The sequence below is a fragment of the Acomys russatus genome, chromosome 15, assembly GCF_903995435.1.
Source record: "Acomys russatus chromosome 15, mAcoRus1.1, whole genome shotgun sequence".
Classification (NCBI taxonomy): domain Eukaryota; kingdom Metazoa; phylum Chordata; class Mammalia; order Rodentia; family Muridae; genus Acomys; species Acomys russatus.
Window position 1 is genome coordinate 49,177,716 of NC_067151.1, and position 15,776 is coordinate 49,193,491.

Genomic DNA, 15,776 nt, shown 5'->3' on the forward strand with positions numbered 1-15,776 from the left:
CATCATGCAAGTAAGGTAAACTGATCACAAATTATGTATATTTGCATAACAAGCTAATCCTGTAAGAGGTAGAAAAGTAGATGATTTTTCAGGAACTGTTCATCTTATATAATATCTATATAATATGTATAGTGTAAAAAATAATTCTACCATTTGTTCCCAGAAAAATAATTTTACTGGTCTTCATATCAATCTACTTTTGAAATTCTGAAGGAGTGATCAAACACTTAAATGAAATGCTGACCAAGCATTCTGCCTGAGTTAAGTAAGCTGTCAGAGTCTGAATGCTCACACTGAGCCACTCTGGGCAACGGTTGACTCAGAAACAGGCATATTGGCTTGGCAGCAGGACAGCTTCAGTGTTTGTTCTGGAAGGGGGTCCTGTGTAGGGGTCCAGGCAGAAGCACAGCTCTGGTGTATATTAGATGCCTGGTTTTCAGTTCTTATTTTCCAAGAAGCCAATCTGCACTCCAGGGCTTCTAAAACCCCACAGGGAATGTAACAGTTACAAAGCTCTCTGCAGGTAGGGAACTCAACTTTACCCTCCATCTGCAGTTTTTTTCCTGCTGAAATAAAACTTGTCTTACACAGGTCATATTTACTATAAATATGTTTCATAGACACCTTTTTCTACTTCTCCAAGAAAAGGCTACAAAGTTAACTAAAGGCCAAATTTGACACATAAGAGGGAAACTTTTGTGAATTTTTAGCTATATAGGCTACTAATACAGGTTACATTCTTCATGCAATATTGACTAATAAGATCTTTAGCTTTCAAAATATAGAAAAAGTAAACTTTTGTCACATAAAATACTAGATTATGCTGTTTCAGAATGTGATCATATCATTAGGTCTCCATTCACACTTTTATCCACTGATTTCTTAGGGACAGTGACAGGTACTGAGAATACAGTCATGACCAAATGAGATGCACTTTGTATGGAATTTGGAACTTTATCAGAAGACATGGGAAAGTGAGCAGCTAATAGTAATATAATTCTTTAAAATCCCTTAACTGATTTAACAGAAAGCGATAATTGGGTCAAAGGGCAATGAACTTAGCCCGGTAGTGTAGGAATACACATTATTCATACCCAAGAAATAGTAGAGAAATGGCAATAACCAGCTGTTACATATGTTTTAAATATTTTACATTTCTCTGAAGTACATCATTAAAATTTATAAGTAAGCTTATATTATTTCCAGGATAATTTTGTAATTTGACTGTATGATCAAGTTAACATGTGCTAATTCCCTTTGAAGGATAATTTCTTGGTATCTGCATCCTTCTCCCTTACTGGTGACTGTAGGCGAAGACTTCAAGCCAGCTCATCTGTTTCTTCTTGGGTCCAGAATGGAATGTGTTGCAAGTTAGGCATCCATCAACCCTCTGGGTAAATTCTACCCTCTAAAGGATATTTGGACAATTCCAAGAAGCAGCAACAAGTCAAGTTGTCTTAACATCTATGACACAACACGCAATTTTTACTGTCTCAAGTATAGCTGCTGCTCCTGTTTATACCTTCACACTTGAATACTGACTTCTCAGTTTCCAGGGAGGCACTGACCTTTAAAAAATTCTAGCAGTCCCTAAAATTAAGCCAATAACCAGGTATAAATTTGCTCTGAATTCTATATTGTTCTGAGTAACATTCTCCTAAAAAATAATTGTGGAACTTGTCTTTCAGCATTTTATTAATGAGTGTTCAGGAAACACTAAATTTAGGCAAGAGAAAAATAAAATGCAGGGGCAATAAAAAGAAAAAGCTGATCAGTGATGACTACAAAAGGAGAATAATAATGGCCACCAGAGTTGTACCAAATTGAAACAACGAGGCTGTTCAGATTATTTTTTTGGCAGGGGCGGGGGGGCAGGGGAGTGATTATGCTATGATCTGTAGTGCTTCTTCCAGAATTCATTCAAGTGTAATCCTCATTTGTGAGATGTTGAGATGTGGTACCAAGTAAGATCTTTACATGATGGTTATGAAAAAACATGCATCAGTAGTTTATCTTGAAGGTTTGTCTCTATCCCTATAGCTTTGCAATGGGCTGTACAACCTGAAAACTTGCCTACCACGGAACCCTTTTTTTTTTTTTTCCAGATGCAGCCCTCAAGTGTGTCCCTGTATTAGCCAATATTTTTTATATCAACAGAAGACAAACAAACAAAATCACCCCTTAGACGCAGTGCTAGAATATGTAGATGCTATGGGAAAGAAAAATTCTTGGACGGAGTCACAGTGATGCCCCATTTGCAGCAGTCTTCGAGCAGTCAGGGAAAGGAGCATCTAAGATGTAAATAAGATGATCTGAGGGACACACACATCACACACACAACATACATGTGCATGGCAAATGTCCTTCGTAAGACCACCCAAGTAATTATGATATTCTCCACAACAAGTAATCATTGCATCAAAACGCATCATTTTTGAACATCAATGGGACAGTGATACCGTGAGCCTAAAATGTGGTAATGGACATTGCCAGTTTAAATGTGTAATTAAAATATAATGAAGTTAATGAGCGTAAATTGTATCCTGGTACTGAGATTCATTTACTCAGCAATTGCTTGCCTGTAAATTTATTCACAAAAACATGTATTCCCAATAGCACCCATGCTTGTGTAAGCACACCTTCCCGTGGAGATTAAAGGCCTCATAGAAAACAATATGAAGTTCTGCCATGGGTAGTCTCTTTTTTCTTTCCTTAGAACCCCCTTCTGAGGTTTCAACTTTGCATTTAAGAGAATCTCCATTCCAATTAAGAAAAGCTACTTACTGTAATCTATCTATTAATGATTAACTTAATCCAACCTCCCCTATGCACGCCTTACTTCACAGTAGAACGCCTTTTGTGCTTTCTGCAGCCTCCTTTTTCTCTGATTAGTGTTCTTTGGTGCATTTATTGTTAAAAGGAAAAATGAATGTTTGTCATATTAAGACCTTATTTTTCATCTAGGAAAAAAACTACAAGTTTTAGTATTGACAATTTTTCTAGCTAAAGAAATAGGACTTTTAAAGTTTTCAACTACTCCTGTGTCTTTATCCCTTTTCTGCACGAGTAACTATTTAATAGGGTTTGAAAGAGGAATGGAAACCTGAAATGTTTCCATCATTGTCAAGCATAATCAGTCACAAATTAAATAGAATACCTCTTAAAGTTAGTGTTAGTCAGCCGGAGAATAGTAATAAATGGCTTGCTTTCAATATTGCAGGGATTTTTAAATGTAAAACTAGATAATGTCTTACAAAATGTATGTAGTGACTAAATCACAAGATGAATTGGTCTGTAAACCAAGAATTTATATGGCTTTAAAGCATCAAATTTGGCTATATATTTAAAAAGCTACAGATTTGTCATAGATTAAAGAATATGAAATATATTATTTTATGTAATATTGTAAATAGCAATTTTACTGGAATGTTTTTCCCTGCATTGCAATGTTATTTCTATAGTAATATTTAATATTTCTCATCATGTATTTGTCCTAATTCTCTGGTCAATGAAATCTCATGACTGTATTCATTACTAAAAGAGATGAACACCAAAACCAAAACATTTCTAATTAATAAAATCTACAAAGAAAAAGATATCAGAATTACGGACTGACTGGTAGACAAGGCCAAGGCTCCAGGGGTGGGATAAGAGGGGAAGGAAGGAAGGAAGGAAAGAAGCCAGGCAGACAGAAGGCAGGCCAGCATTCCCAACATTTGCCCCATGACAGCACTAGTATCCACAGATGGAGGACAGTAGAGATGAAAAACCGTGAATGGAAAAGAGACACTGTTCTCAGTAAATACTTGACAATACTTTTATATGCATCAAAACCTTTCAAGGAGTCAGTGTGACTTCTCATACTCTTTGGTTTTTATACCCATCAAATTCATCGATGCTAACTTTTATAGGCAAATGTGTTTTCTTCAATTTCAAATTCCCAAAAAACTTAAATATCATTTTACTATTTGTGGCTTAACAACATTTCCTCATCTGCAAATAAAACAACAAATGCTATGACAGCAGCATTTTATGTGCTCTTCCTACTAAGAAGGAAAAAAAGAAAAGAAAAAGGAAGAACATGGTGGGTGAAGTGATGGATATGTTCATTGGCTTGGTTTGGGTAATATGTCTCAAGGAATGTGTGCACATGGAAACATTAAATGAGCTTGCTCATGTGCAACTGGTATCTATAATTATATATTAATAACATGGAAAATTAGCTTATAGATTGGTGTAAGTGCTCTCTGCAAAGACACTATGGAGCTCACAGTAAATTTACACTCGAAATAAGCATACTCTAATTTTTAAAATGTGTAATAGTTAATATATACATAGTAAATGCTTTCTTACTTTCTTGATCAATTCCACATTTAGAATTTCATAGGATTTTAATCTAAACAGATCAGATAAATCTAAATTAAGTTATAAAATCCATTCCAATGATTCTGATAGAGAAATATGGAAGAGAAGGAGACTTGGTGCTGAGAAAGTACTCTCTGGTTTAGGTTGTTTTGATAAGCTTGGCTTTATTCACATATCTACAGAAATTCATATCAAAGTCCTGTGATGAATATATGGGTAGCAGACAGGCGGAAAGTGAGAAAAAAAACGCAAAGGAAAAGAGAAGTCAGCTTGGATACACTAGGAAGCTAAAACACTAAGATGGGAGGAAGATGATGCTAAGATGGGAGGAAGAAGATGTGGTTCACTCTCCTTTGTATCTTTCTTACAAAGCAACACGGCGTTTTAGTTAAGAATGGTGATTTAGTTGGAAGTGATTCCAGAACAGCCAAGGCTACACCTGCCTAAAAAAAAAAAAAAGAGTGGTGATTTAAAACAAGCTCAATGAATAAACCTTCCAGTCCAGTGGGGACTTTCCATTAGGAACTTACAATAAGGTCATTGACCATTTATCTTCAGCATGATGAATACTATTGTAGCTATTTCTTAACAGTTAGACTGCCTTTGACAGGCTAATTTTTGAATTCTAGCAGTTTTTGGTTATATTATCCCAGGGTAAAGAGTGTTTTTGGTTTGGTTAGATTAGATTTTTTTTGTTTGGTTTTCCTCCATGTTGTCTGACTTTTCTCTTTCCATGCTCTAAACACTGGCTGGTAATTCAGTAACAGACAGGATGAGGAGGTAGCTCATTGAGTAGTGCGCTTGCTTTAGAAGTCACAGACCCAGAACTCAAGTAAAAAGCCAGGCACAATGCATTTGTGACTTCAGTACTGGCAAGATGGAGAAAAGAAGATCCCTAGAACTCCTGGTCCAGACAACAGAGCCTAAGCAGCAAGCTTAGGTCCCAGGGAGAAACAAAGACACAAAAACAAGGTTGAAGGTTCTTGAAGAATGATAGGATTCCTCTATCCTACAGAGAGGGGGGGGGAGGAGGGAGGGAGAATGTGTGTGTAATGGACTTTGGCACATATGACATGGTAGATCTATTAGATGCTTTGCATTCCTCATCATAATGGTTCAACATCTTCTGAACCTAAACATATTTCTATAGAGAGGACAAGTAAAGATTGGAATCTCACCAACATGTTTCCAAACGCAAATTTAGTCATCCTCTTTTCATTCTGTATGCACTATTAATGTCTTTAACTATTAAATCAGGTCTTTGACTCTCATTTTATCTCTGGGTTCTTACCAGCAGGAGGCTGGCAGTGTTAACCTGTGTAATAACGCTGCCTAGCATAGACCTAGCATCCTAGAAGGCATTCCAGAAGTTACTGTTGAATAAATTGCTATAAAATATTTTATGGCATTTATGACAAATAAACACAGCATTAAAAGAAACTAGTATAATGTAATCCCTATATCTAACTATATCTATTCTTTATGTATGCAGGTTTTAAAGGTGTTTGTCAGGGCAAAAACTCAGGCATTTTATGAAGTAATCGATAGACTTAAAAGAACAAATAAAATATCCTGGCACATGGCAGGGGGAAGGATGTCCCTCCTGAGCTTATCCGACTGATAGTGCATGGAGATGAACAAATGGTTACATAACATGAAAAAAAAAACGTATTTCTATTCACAAACCAGCTAGGAATTGTACTTAAAATAAATTAGTTGTAAACCTAAAAGTGCCATAGATAAAAATTGTCTAATCTCAATGTTATAAGTTCATTGACAGGTGCAGAATCTGAAGATCATCATCAAGCTAAGTATTTAAGGGACTATATTAAAAGAGTCAAAAAAAAAATCTGGATTAGTGCTCAGTGAATTAATTTTAAGATACACGTCAAGGCTGACATAGATAACAGGATGTTAGAAATTCATGCAAATTTCCTGAATTCTAGATAATAAGGTATATTTAAATTCATTTATGTTGTATCATGTTAGGAATAGACTCTTAAGCTTCCTACCTGTAGAAGAGTTGTTCTGTGGAACTTCAGTGCCCCCTTCTGGTGCATTTTAGCAAAGCATCCTGAGCAATAATCTTCGCCACATTCCAGGCATACCTTTAAAGACACATATGTGATACAACTGCTATTACCCTCATATTTATTCTTCAAATTGCACAGACGTCTTTGAAATAAAAAATTGCCAAAATGGTAATATTTAACACTGAATAACTACTCTCATCAAATAATTGTAACAGTAACAGTGGACGTGTTTATATATATATATATATATTATGTGTATATATACTTGTACTGTTTTGTAATAACCATAACAGAACTAATACCACTAGGTCAAACTCCTTGACCTGGTATAAATAAAACATTATAAATTAAAACTCTCACTTAATGACATCTTTTATCCTTATGTATATTGACACCATTCAAAAACCATATACTTTGTCCCTTTCAAAAATTCAACATACTTCCATGAATGCACAGCTCTCATGGTGATTCTTAAAATATAGTTTTGAAAGTGCTGTCAGATGTGTGTACAAAGGAAAGAAAAAACAAGACGTGGTATTTGTGACGGCTAAGATAGTCACAGGCCATGGCCAACAAAAAGACGATCCTCCAGCTTTTTTGGTCCCACGAAAGCCTTCACTTACCAGGAAACTGGGACGGAGGGGAAGGCATCCTATTGGGACTCTAAATGAGAGACGCATGGGAGAACAGCAAAATAAAAGGATCCAGAGGGTCCTAGAAATCTACAAGTAGAACAATATGATAGGCAGATTTGGGCCCAGGGGTCCCGCTCAAACTAAGGCACCAGCCAAGGACAATACAGGAGGTAAACTTTAAACCCCTTCCCAGATCTAGCCAATGGTCAGAATATTCTCCACAGTTGAGTGGAGAGTGTGATACGACTTTCTCACATACTCTGGTGCCTCACATTTGACCATGTCCCCTGGAGGGGGAGACCTGGTGGCACTCAGAGGAAGGACAGCAAGTAGCCAAGAAGAGACTTGATACCCTATGAGAATATATAGGGGAACGTAATCCCCCTCAGGAACAGTCATAGGGGAGGGGAATAATGGGAAAATGGGGGGGGGAGGAATGGGAGGATACAAGGGATGGGATAAACATTGAGATGTAACAAGAATAAATTAATAAAAAAAAAAAAAAAAGAAAAAAAAAGAAAAAAGAAAATGCAATGCTTGAACTGGGGAAAGTGTGGGCATGTAATACAGCTGTACCTGTAATGTGAGCAGGAATCACCTCAAATAAAAAGATGGGGAAATAAAACTTTACTCTGATTGAAGTTGGCTATTATGAAGCTATAACACTGTTTCAATACCTTCACAACGCAGTGAGCTGTAGTGTACATAACTAAGAGTCTTCATTTGTTTCAGTTTGGCCCAGTCTGAACCACTGAAACATGGAAAAGAACACGCATGCAAGAACAGGGTGTGTTTCAGAAAGCCTATGTCAACAATAATTAATATTGCTGTCAATTGTCAGTAACGGACTGAGTGAATATCAATGTTTATCACCGTTAAAATATTGGGCTTTGAGTCATACAGTGGGGATATTATTGTTGGTTCACCATTAGCTTGTGTGGTCAAACAAATCAAGTATGACATAACAAAAGAATCCTTTTTTTTTTGGAAAACTAATAAAATATTTAAAAATAAATCTATAATTTTAGATGACTGCATGGTCTATTATTAACTTAATATATTTTCAAAGGTAATTAAGAAAATAAAGCTGGAACTTTTATCTAAGCAGAAATATCCCCCCCACACCTGCTGCCAACCCATAAAGACTTTGTAACTAGTCATAACAAAAAATCCTTAACACAATTTTAAGTACCAAATAAATGTTAAATATTTCACATAGCTATATGGTAGTATTTTTATACTAATGCCTATTTCAAGATGCATTGTGCACAATTTTCTTGAATATACCTACTAACATTTCACTGATAGTTTCATAAACTTTTGGCAATTTCTATCACATAATATGATGCAGGCAACTAAAATACAGGTTCAGCACATGATTCTAAGCTAAGTATTTATTAAGAGATTTTTTTTAATAAGCAGCTCAACAGATATTTGTAGCCTGGAAGATCAAAGCTAAGAGTTGCCAAGTAAGCTCACATATTTTGTTATACAAGCATATTTGGATTTAAATGGGTTAAAATGACTGCCAACTGGAAAATCTTTTTAGGCAGTTTGTGCAACTGGCAGCAACTTACTAAACCATAGATAAGAATTCCAATCTCCCAAATAGTTTCCTCAATGATAAAACACCAGAATGCAGTTTTTAAAGCTACTTGCTTGATTTGGCAAATTCCAGATTGGCTGTATGGCGGTAGTTTTCAGAACGCATTTCAATCTAATCATATCATCTTCCTGTGCCAAATTAATATGTAACTTTCCTCTCTGCTTTTAGCATAGAGAAACAGCCTACAGCCACTGAAATCTCATTTAAAATTAAATGCTTGGAAGTGTTGGATTTTATCAATATTTGTAAATGAATAAAGTCATAAGGTGACAAGCTAAAGACAAAATCATCTTAGATATTGTCCCCTTTGTATGTATCAGGTACAATGGCAGGCACCCCATTAAACTGTAACCATCCATAGCTTTGTGGCATAGGCCACAGGTATAAAATCATCCATAGGAGGACTCGGTAGTTTACTAAAGGTCATTTATCTCATAAGGAAAACTGACACACAAAATTCCAAACTGAAAACCACTTACTCTTATCATAATAAAACATGTATGATAAAAGGAAACATATAGGGAGTTGTTCAAGGTGTCACACCTTTCAAGTTATGACAGGACACCGTGTTTACTTTAGATATATCTTTGCATACATGTGTGTTGCTAAGCATGATTGAAAAGAGAGAGGACACAACTTTAAATGATGCCATTAAGCAAGAGTGAGCAGATGATGTTTAGTGAAGATATAGAGATGTGAAACTTCTGTGTTAGGACATAGAATAACAATAATGTTAAAGAGTAGCATGTGGCTAGTCTAGAGATTCATGGGGGAGGGGTGTGTCTAAGAGGCCATGATAGGCCTATTCCTCCTGCATTGTGGTGTACTTACGAGGAGAGCAGCTTTGTTCTCACACTGTCCACAGACTTTCCTCTTAGTCTTGGGCTTTTCACTTCCAATAAAATGTGCCATTTTGCAAGTAACTGGTTCTTTTGCTGGAGCTAAAAGAAGAAGATAATCAGGATAATCAGCCTAAAGTACAGTGTTTGGTTTCATGGTTTAAAATGTAATAAAACGATGAGCATTTTCAAACTCTCACACAACACTTAAGCGTTGTAGAACCTGTATCAACTCCTGCCAGATCCTCTGAGGAAGGGCCACAGGCATCTACTCTGACTGCTTTGCTTTGACCCTATTCACTTGAGTGTCCTTCACCACGGTACTAAAATCATTACTCTTGACAGATTTCTTAGGCACTTCCCTTTCCCTGAATACAAGTGAAGTCCACTTAGAAAAGTTCTAAACATACCATGGCATAACATTTATGATAAGTATGCCTGTTTTAGTTACTTGTCATGCTGCTGCAATGAAACACCTGACTAAACAATTTCAGGAATGAGAAATGTTGGTTTTGGCTTTCAGTTCTAGGTGAGAGTTGTGGTAGGGAAGTCATGGTGGCAGAAGAGAGAGATGACTGTTGCTACACAGCTGCCTTTGTGCTCTTATTCAGTCTGTAACCCTAGACCGTAGGATGGAGCTATCCATATCTGGTATGTGTCTTTCTAAATCAATTAACCTTATCTAGAGAATCACTCAGGGATGTGTCCAACCATGGTCACTATGTTTCCACTGTAAATCTTAATCCCATGGATCGGACAATGAAGATCAGCTGACAATATGTTTGTATCGATGTTGTATTATATGTGTTTCTAGAATTTAGTCCATCAAATTATCTAAGTAATCAATACAAATATATTTAACCTCCAGAAAAACATTGTACTTCCATTTAGATCACTCAGATAATTGTTAAACTGCAAAGCAATTTTTCAATATTCTTTCACTTCCTAGAGTGGTATCTTAATTTATAATTTTATACTAGTAACTATGCTCCTTGGTTTAAAGATTATATTGAAATGTTTAAAAGTAGCTTTCACTTCTGAAGAGAGCTATTAGTTTTAATGATATCCTAAGTTGATATTTTGACGCCAAAAATTGAATAAAATTTTTTTAAAAATCAAAATATCATTTGGTAGCTGAGAAGCTTTATTTTACATAAATTGTTGCAATTTATTCATAGTATATGTGGAGATCCAACATGAATATATATGATATATGAAGGGCTTCATGTTTAGCATATAATACAGAAAGCTGCTTACCTTGAATCTGTTCCTTTAGTAACTTCAATTTTACTTTTCCAGTAGAGAGCTAAATTAATGAAATAGATGTTAATTTTCAGCTACACACTCTCTTAATGAAAAAGAGTAAGCTACACATTTTCTTAACCAAAAAAAAAGAGTAATGAAGTTATTAACAGAATGTTAGATAGCTGTACCATTTGAGTACATCTTACACAAAAATGTATTATTTGAGAATAACAAAATTACAAGGCAAGCAAAAGCATTGATTATATATATATATATATATATATATATATATATATATATATATATATCAGTTTTTGATGCAGGGTCTCAGTAGGTAACCCAGGCTAATCTCTAGCTCATGATCACCCTAAATACCAACATTAAAAGTATGAGCTACCATGCCCAATTTGTAGACCAAATTTTACACAACATACTAGGAATATTTTTCCTATTATACAAAGTTTCAGAAGCCCATTTTCAGGCAAGTATATAATGAATATAACAAAAATTACTGTATGCCAGCATGAATTAATTTTAAGAAAACACTAACATTAAAATATTGTGAAGGTTTGGAAGTCTCTCCCTTCTTCTGAAGCACGCAGTCTGCTATTTGTACAGACTGTACCTACGCTGAATTCTTACTGAACCATTTTGTTCAGTAGAAGCCAATGGCATTCTCTTATTTGTACGATTTAGAGAACCACGTTTCAGTGTCACAGTCTCATCCATCATATGTATTATTTATGAACCCTAACTTTCCTATTTGATTGCTAAAATATACTTGAGAAAGTAAAAGCCAATACTGGGTATTTCAATATAAACAATCCCTTGAAACCTTCGGATCTTAGCATCGTAGGTAGCAGAAGTGACCCTAATGACAGTGCACGTTTGCCTGGGTCGTATTAAAGCCAGCCTTTAAAATATACAAGTGAGCCCAGAGGATGCTGTGCATTTACATAGACACTGTCTATTCATGACCAGCTTGCAATTTGCAATTTGCATGCTCAATTGCCCAATTTGTACATGAAGATACGAGAACAATAGCCACCTCTATATCTATGGCTGCACCAACTGCAGTCATTTTTGAAAACTTAGGCCTGATTATTCTCTTCAGTTTTGCCTAAAAGAGGCATTTATTGTTCATAGTCTTTGAAGTAGCTGTTCAGATGTTTTCTGAACCAAACACAGCCGAAAAGAAAATAGAATTGAATTGATCAACTTTTAAAATGAAGCACACTTTTATTTTTTAAGTTGGCAATGTTATACAAGTTACAGATAACTTAACCTCACTTTTTATAACTGAATTATCCAGTGTGATTACCTTAGTGATAAAACTGAATTGCAATGTGATCAGCATGGATATGATTTCCTTCGGTTGAGTAGATGTGTCAGGAAAATAAAATAATTATATTTAAATAATTTATAATTTCTTTTTATTACTATGAGTAATATTTTCCTGTTTTATAAATGTCTCCATATTTACTTCAAATTATCCAAATTGCATAAAAATATTCAAGCAAATAAGCTGCTAGCTCCTAGTTTCAGTCTAATTGAATTTTTTCATTAAATCTGATTTTCATGTTTGAAAAACAATTGCGTGATAAAGCAAGGATAGTAGATGGACAGAAATTCACAGTGTGTTTACATGCTTCTGAATATCTGAAGCAAGAATTTGATACATGTATTGCTGTAGGCATTGAATAAGAGCTTCTCAATGCCAGGGCAGTTGAATTGGCCCTGCCATCATGTCTGAACAATTGGTGATGACTAAGAATGGTTAGTTGTCTCCAGCTCCAGAGATCACAAATATCTGCAACCTTGTACAAGTTCCTTTATGTATCCAAAGTGCTCCCCAGAAGGCACTCTTTCAAAAATTTTCATGCTCAACCCATCTCCTAAAAATTTTCCACGTCTGCTTACTCTCTGCATATCTAGACAATGCTTACGGTTCCATTCAATCCCGTATCTCTCCTAAAAATGTTTCACGCCAAAGTTCACATTAACTGAAGCCCACTTTGGGGGTCAAAGTGTCTCTAAAATAATACTCACAGATGCTAGTTCCTTTCTGCGGGTTTGTTTGTCTTATGATTTTTAGTTTGTTTTTGGCAGGCTGACCTACAATTCACTATGTAGCTGAAGATGGCTCTGACTTTCTGATCCACTAGCCCCATTTCCCAAATGATGAATGCCATCACGCCATTTATGAAGTACTGGGGATTCCACCCTGAGCTTCCTGCGTGCTAAGTAGGCACTCTCCACCTCAGTCACTTTCCCAGACCGATTACATCCCGATTTCCTCATTCCCTTTTACTCACTGGCAAGGACTGGAGAGAGGGGAGTCTACACCTTTTACCCAGGGTACTGTTCTTCCATCATCCCTCAGCAAATCCACAACCACTGAAGATCTCCACTGCACACTTCCTGTCTTTATCAATGTCCATGTTCCTCTTCCACCCAAACATCAGAAATCTACTCAGTATTTCTCATTATCCCATCTCTGGTTAATAATTCTAAATACTTCTGTGTCTGCTTACCTGACATCCTGCACTGAAAATCTTCCAACACTCTGGCAATCATGAAGACCTAAATTCCTCTAGTTGCCCCACCATTGTGACCAAACCTTGCAACTAGACATCATTTCAAATGTCCATATCATCAAAATCCCAAACACAGAGTTTCTCAGTGATAAATGTGATCACTTTTTCATCTACTCTTTCTTAGCTCTCCCATTCTACCTAACATTGTGATGAAATAATGCAATGGAATCTCCTGCACCCCCATGCTGAATAACCCCAATGGACACAGAGGACTTGTTAGCAGTCAGCTCAATGATTTACTGCTAAACCCCATGACTCCTACAGCTGTTACTCCAAACTTCCACTCTCAAGAATTTGTAATCATCCTGTTTCCTGTTCCCTCATGATCAGATGTTGTCACTTTCAACTCTAAGAGAATGTCGGAGGTCTATTATGCTTTCCCACACTATTGTACTCTATCGCTTGTCAGACCCAATCTCTAGTATGTTTATTTCCAACTGTGTTATTTTATGTTTTGCTTGCCTGTTGGCTCTGTTTTTTTGTTTTGTTTTGTTTTGTTTTTTTGTTTTTTTAACAATTAGACTTTATTATACAATCTAACAATCCTATACAAGAGAGGAAAAGGGTTAAAGGGAAACAAGAGTAAACCTTCCAGTATCTGTTCCAGGGGACAGATCCCCAGGTGTCTCTGGTCTGTAAGCTGCTCTGGCCTATAAACTGGTCTCTCCCCAAATCCACATGAAAGCCTGTTCCAAAAGATGCAATCTTTCCTTTTCTCCTCCACCTGTTTCTCTCAGGCTGGTCTGGGTCAAAAACCCTGTCCCCATCAATGTTTGATTAGAAACACAATAGCCCAGCTGGAGTCTCCCAGTCCACTTTTTTTTTTTTTTTTTTTTTGTATTTTTTTTTTAATTTATTCTTGTTACATCTCAATAGTTATCCCATCCCTTGTGTCCTCCCATTCCTCCCTCCCTCCCATTTTCCCCTTACTTCCCTCCCCTATGACTGTGACTGAGGGGGACTTCCTCCCCCTGTATATGCTCATAGGGTATCAAGTCTCTTCTTGGTAACCTGCTATCCTTCCTCTGAGTGCCACCAGGTCTCCTCCTCCAGGGGACATGGTCAAATATGGGACACCAGAGTATGTGTGAAAGTCATACCCCACTCTCCACTCAACTGTGGACAATGTCCTGTCCATTGGCTAGATCTGGGTAAGGGTTTGTAGTTTATGGCCTGTATTGTCCTTGGCTGGTGCCACAGTTTGAGCGGGACCCCTGGGCCCAAATCTGCCTATCATAATGTTCTTCTTTATATTTCAGACCCAAGATGGCTCCGTTTAGTCTATCTGTGGTGTTTTTAAGGGACAAGGTCCACCAAGACTGTTTTTATCTGGGACAAAGTTTACAATCCTTCCCACACTTGCCAGAAGAAATGTGTACTCTCTCTCCCCAGTGAAGGCATCTTTAATGAACCACCTTCCCAAAGACCACAGCCCCAACCACTGCCATTCTACAACTTTGATTTCTTCCCTACTTGTATTCCCATTTTGTAGCTAATAAACTTACTGAATGAAGTCCACCAAACCACAAACAACTTAACTCTTGCCTTGGTCCTATTAAACCTTTATGTGTTCTTGCTCTTGTGCTCACTAGAGTAGCATTTGTTCATTGTCTCTCATTCTCCGATTTTTAAATACCTGAAATGTACTGTTGCATTGACCTAATTGTGGCACAGCAATTAAACTCCAGCCTTTAAAAGTCTCATTTTTCCATACATAGACATACAGCAATTCAAAGTAGGTTCATACAGAGCATCTCTTACCTCGCCCGGAAGTCTAAACGTTACAAATGTCTTATGAGTGCATAGCAGATGTTCAAGGTGTTGACTTGCCTAAGACTGCAGAAATAGCTAAATGAGTGAGAACTTTAATTTATGAGGCCAGTACAGACCTTCTCACCCCTGGCACCACTGACACCAAGGGGTTCTTCAATGAGCTGTAGCAAGTTCAGCAATAACCTTGGCCCTGATCTATTACACATCTTCACCAAAACCAAACAGACAGCCTCTCTTGATGGTAACAAGTGCAAAAATGAGGGGGAAAACCCTTCACACATTATCAAAGGTCTCCAGGGAAACAAAATTGCCTCATTGAGAATCACTGTGCTGAAGTGAAGTTTCTTTATGACACAACACAGTAGATGTTGCTGGCGTTTTCATGTGTTCTAGGAAGGATCTCCTTCTCTTTAGTCTTCTCTGAAATCCCAAAATTTTGGCTCCATTTCCTGCCCTTTTATTTCCAGGTTCTCTACAGTGGAAAACTGAAAGATTATTTTAGAACAAGGCTAACAACCTGATGCTTGACATTGAGCAAATCAGTTTACTCCTCAGATGTGAAATTACTTTATCCGTGAAACCACAATTATATGCTGTGAGATACAAGTTCTTGCTGAGATAAAAAGCCAACTAAGATAAGCTCCCAACTGGCATAAAATATACTGAGTTAATATGAAATTTTG

At 36.7% G+C, this 15,776-nt stretch overlaps 1 protein-coding gene across 1 annotated transcript in view; it reads right to left on the bottom strand.

The window, feature by feature from the left end:
• The window catches only part of Zbbx (zinc finger B-box domain containing), a 99,434-nt gene that overhangs the window by 75,460 nt on the left and 8,198 nt on the right, over positions 1–15,776 (bottom strand). Inside the window, exons 4-6 of the mRNA XM_051157303.1 lie at positions 10,736–10,784; positions 9,471–9,580; positions 6,378–6,473 (exon numbers count right to left, since the gene is read on the bottom strand). Coding sequence (XP_051013260.1) covers positions 6,378–6,473; positions 9,471–9,580; positions 10,736–10,784 — 255 coding nt within the window. The remainder of the gene's footprint in view (positions 1–6,377; positions 6,474–9,470; positions 9,581–10,735; positions 10,785–15,776) is intronic.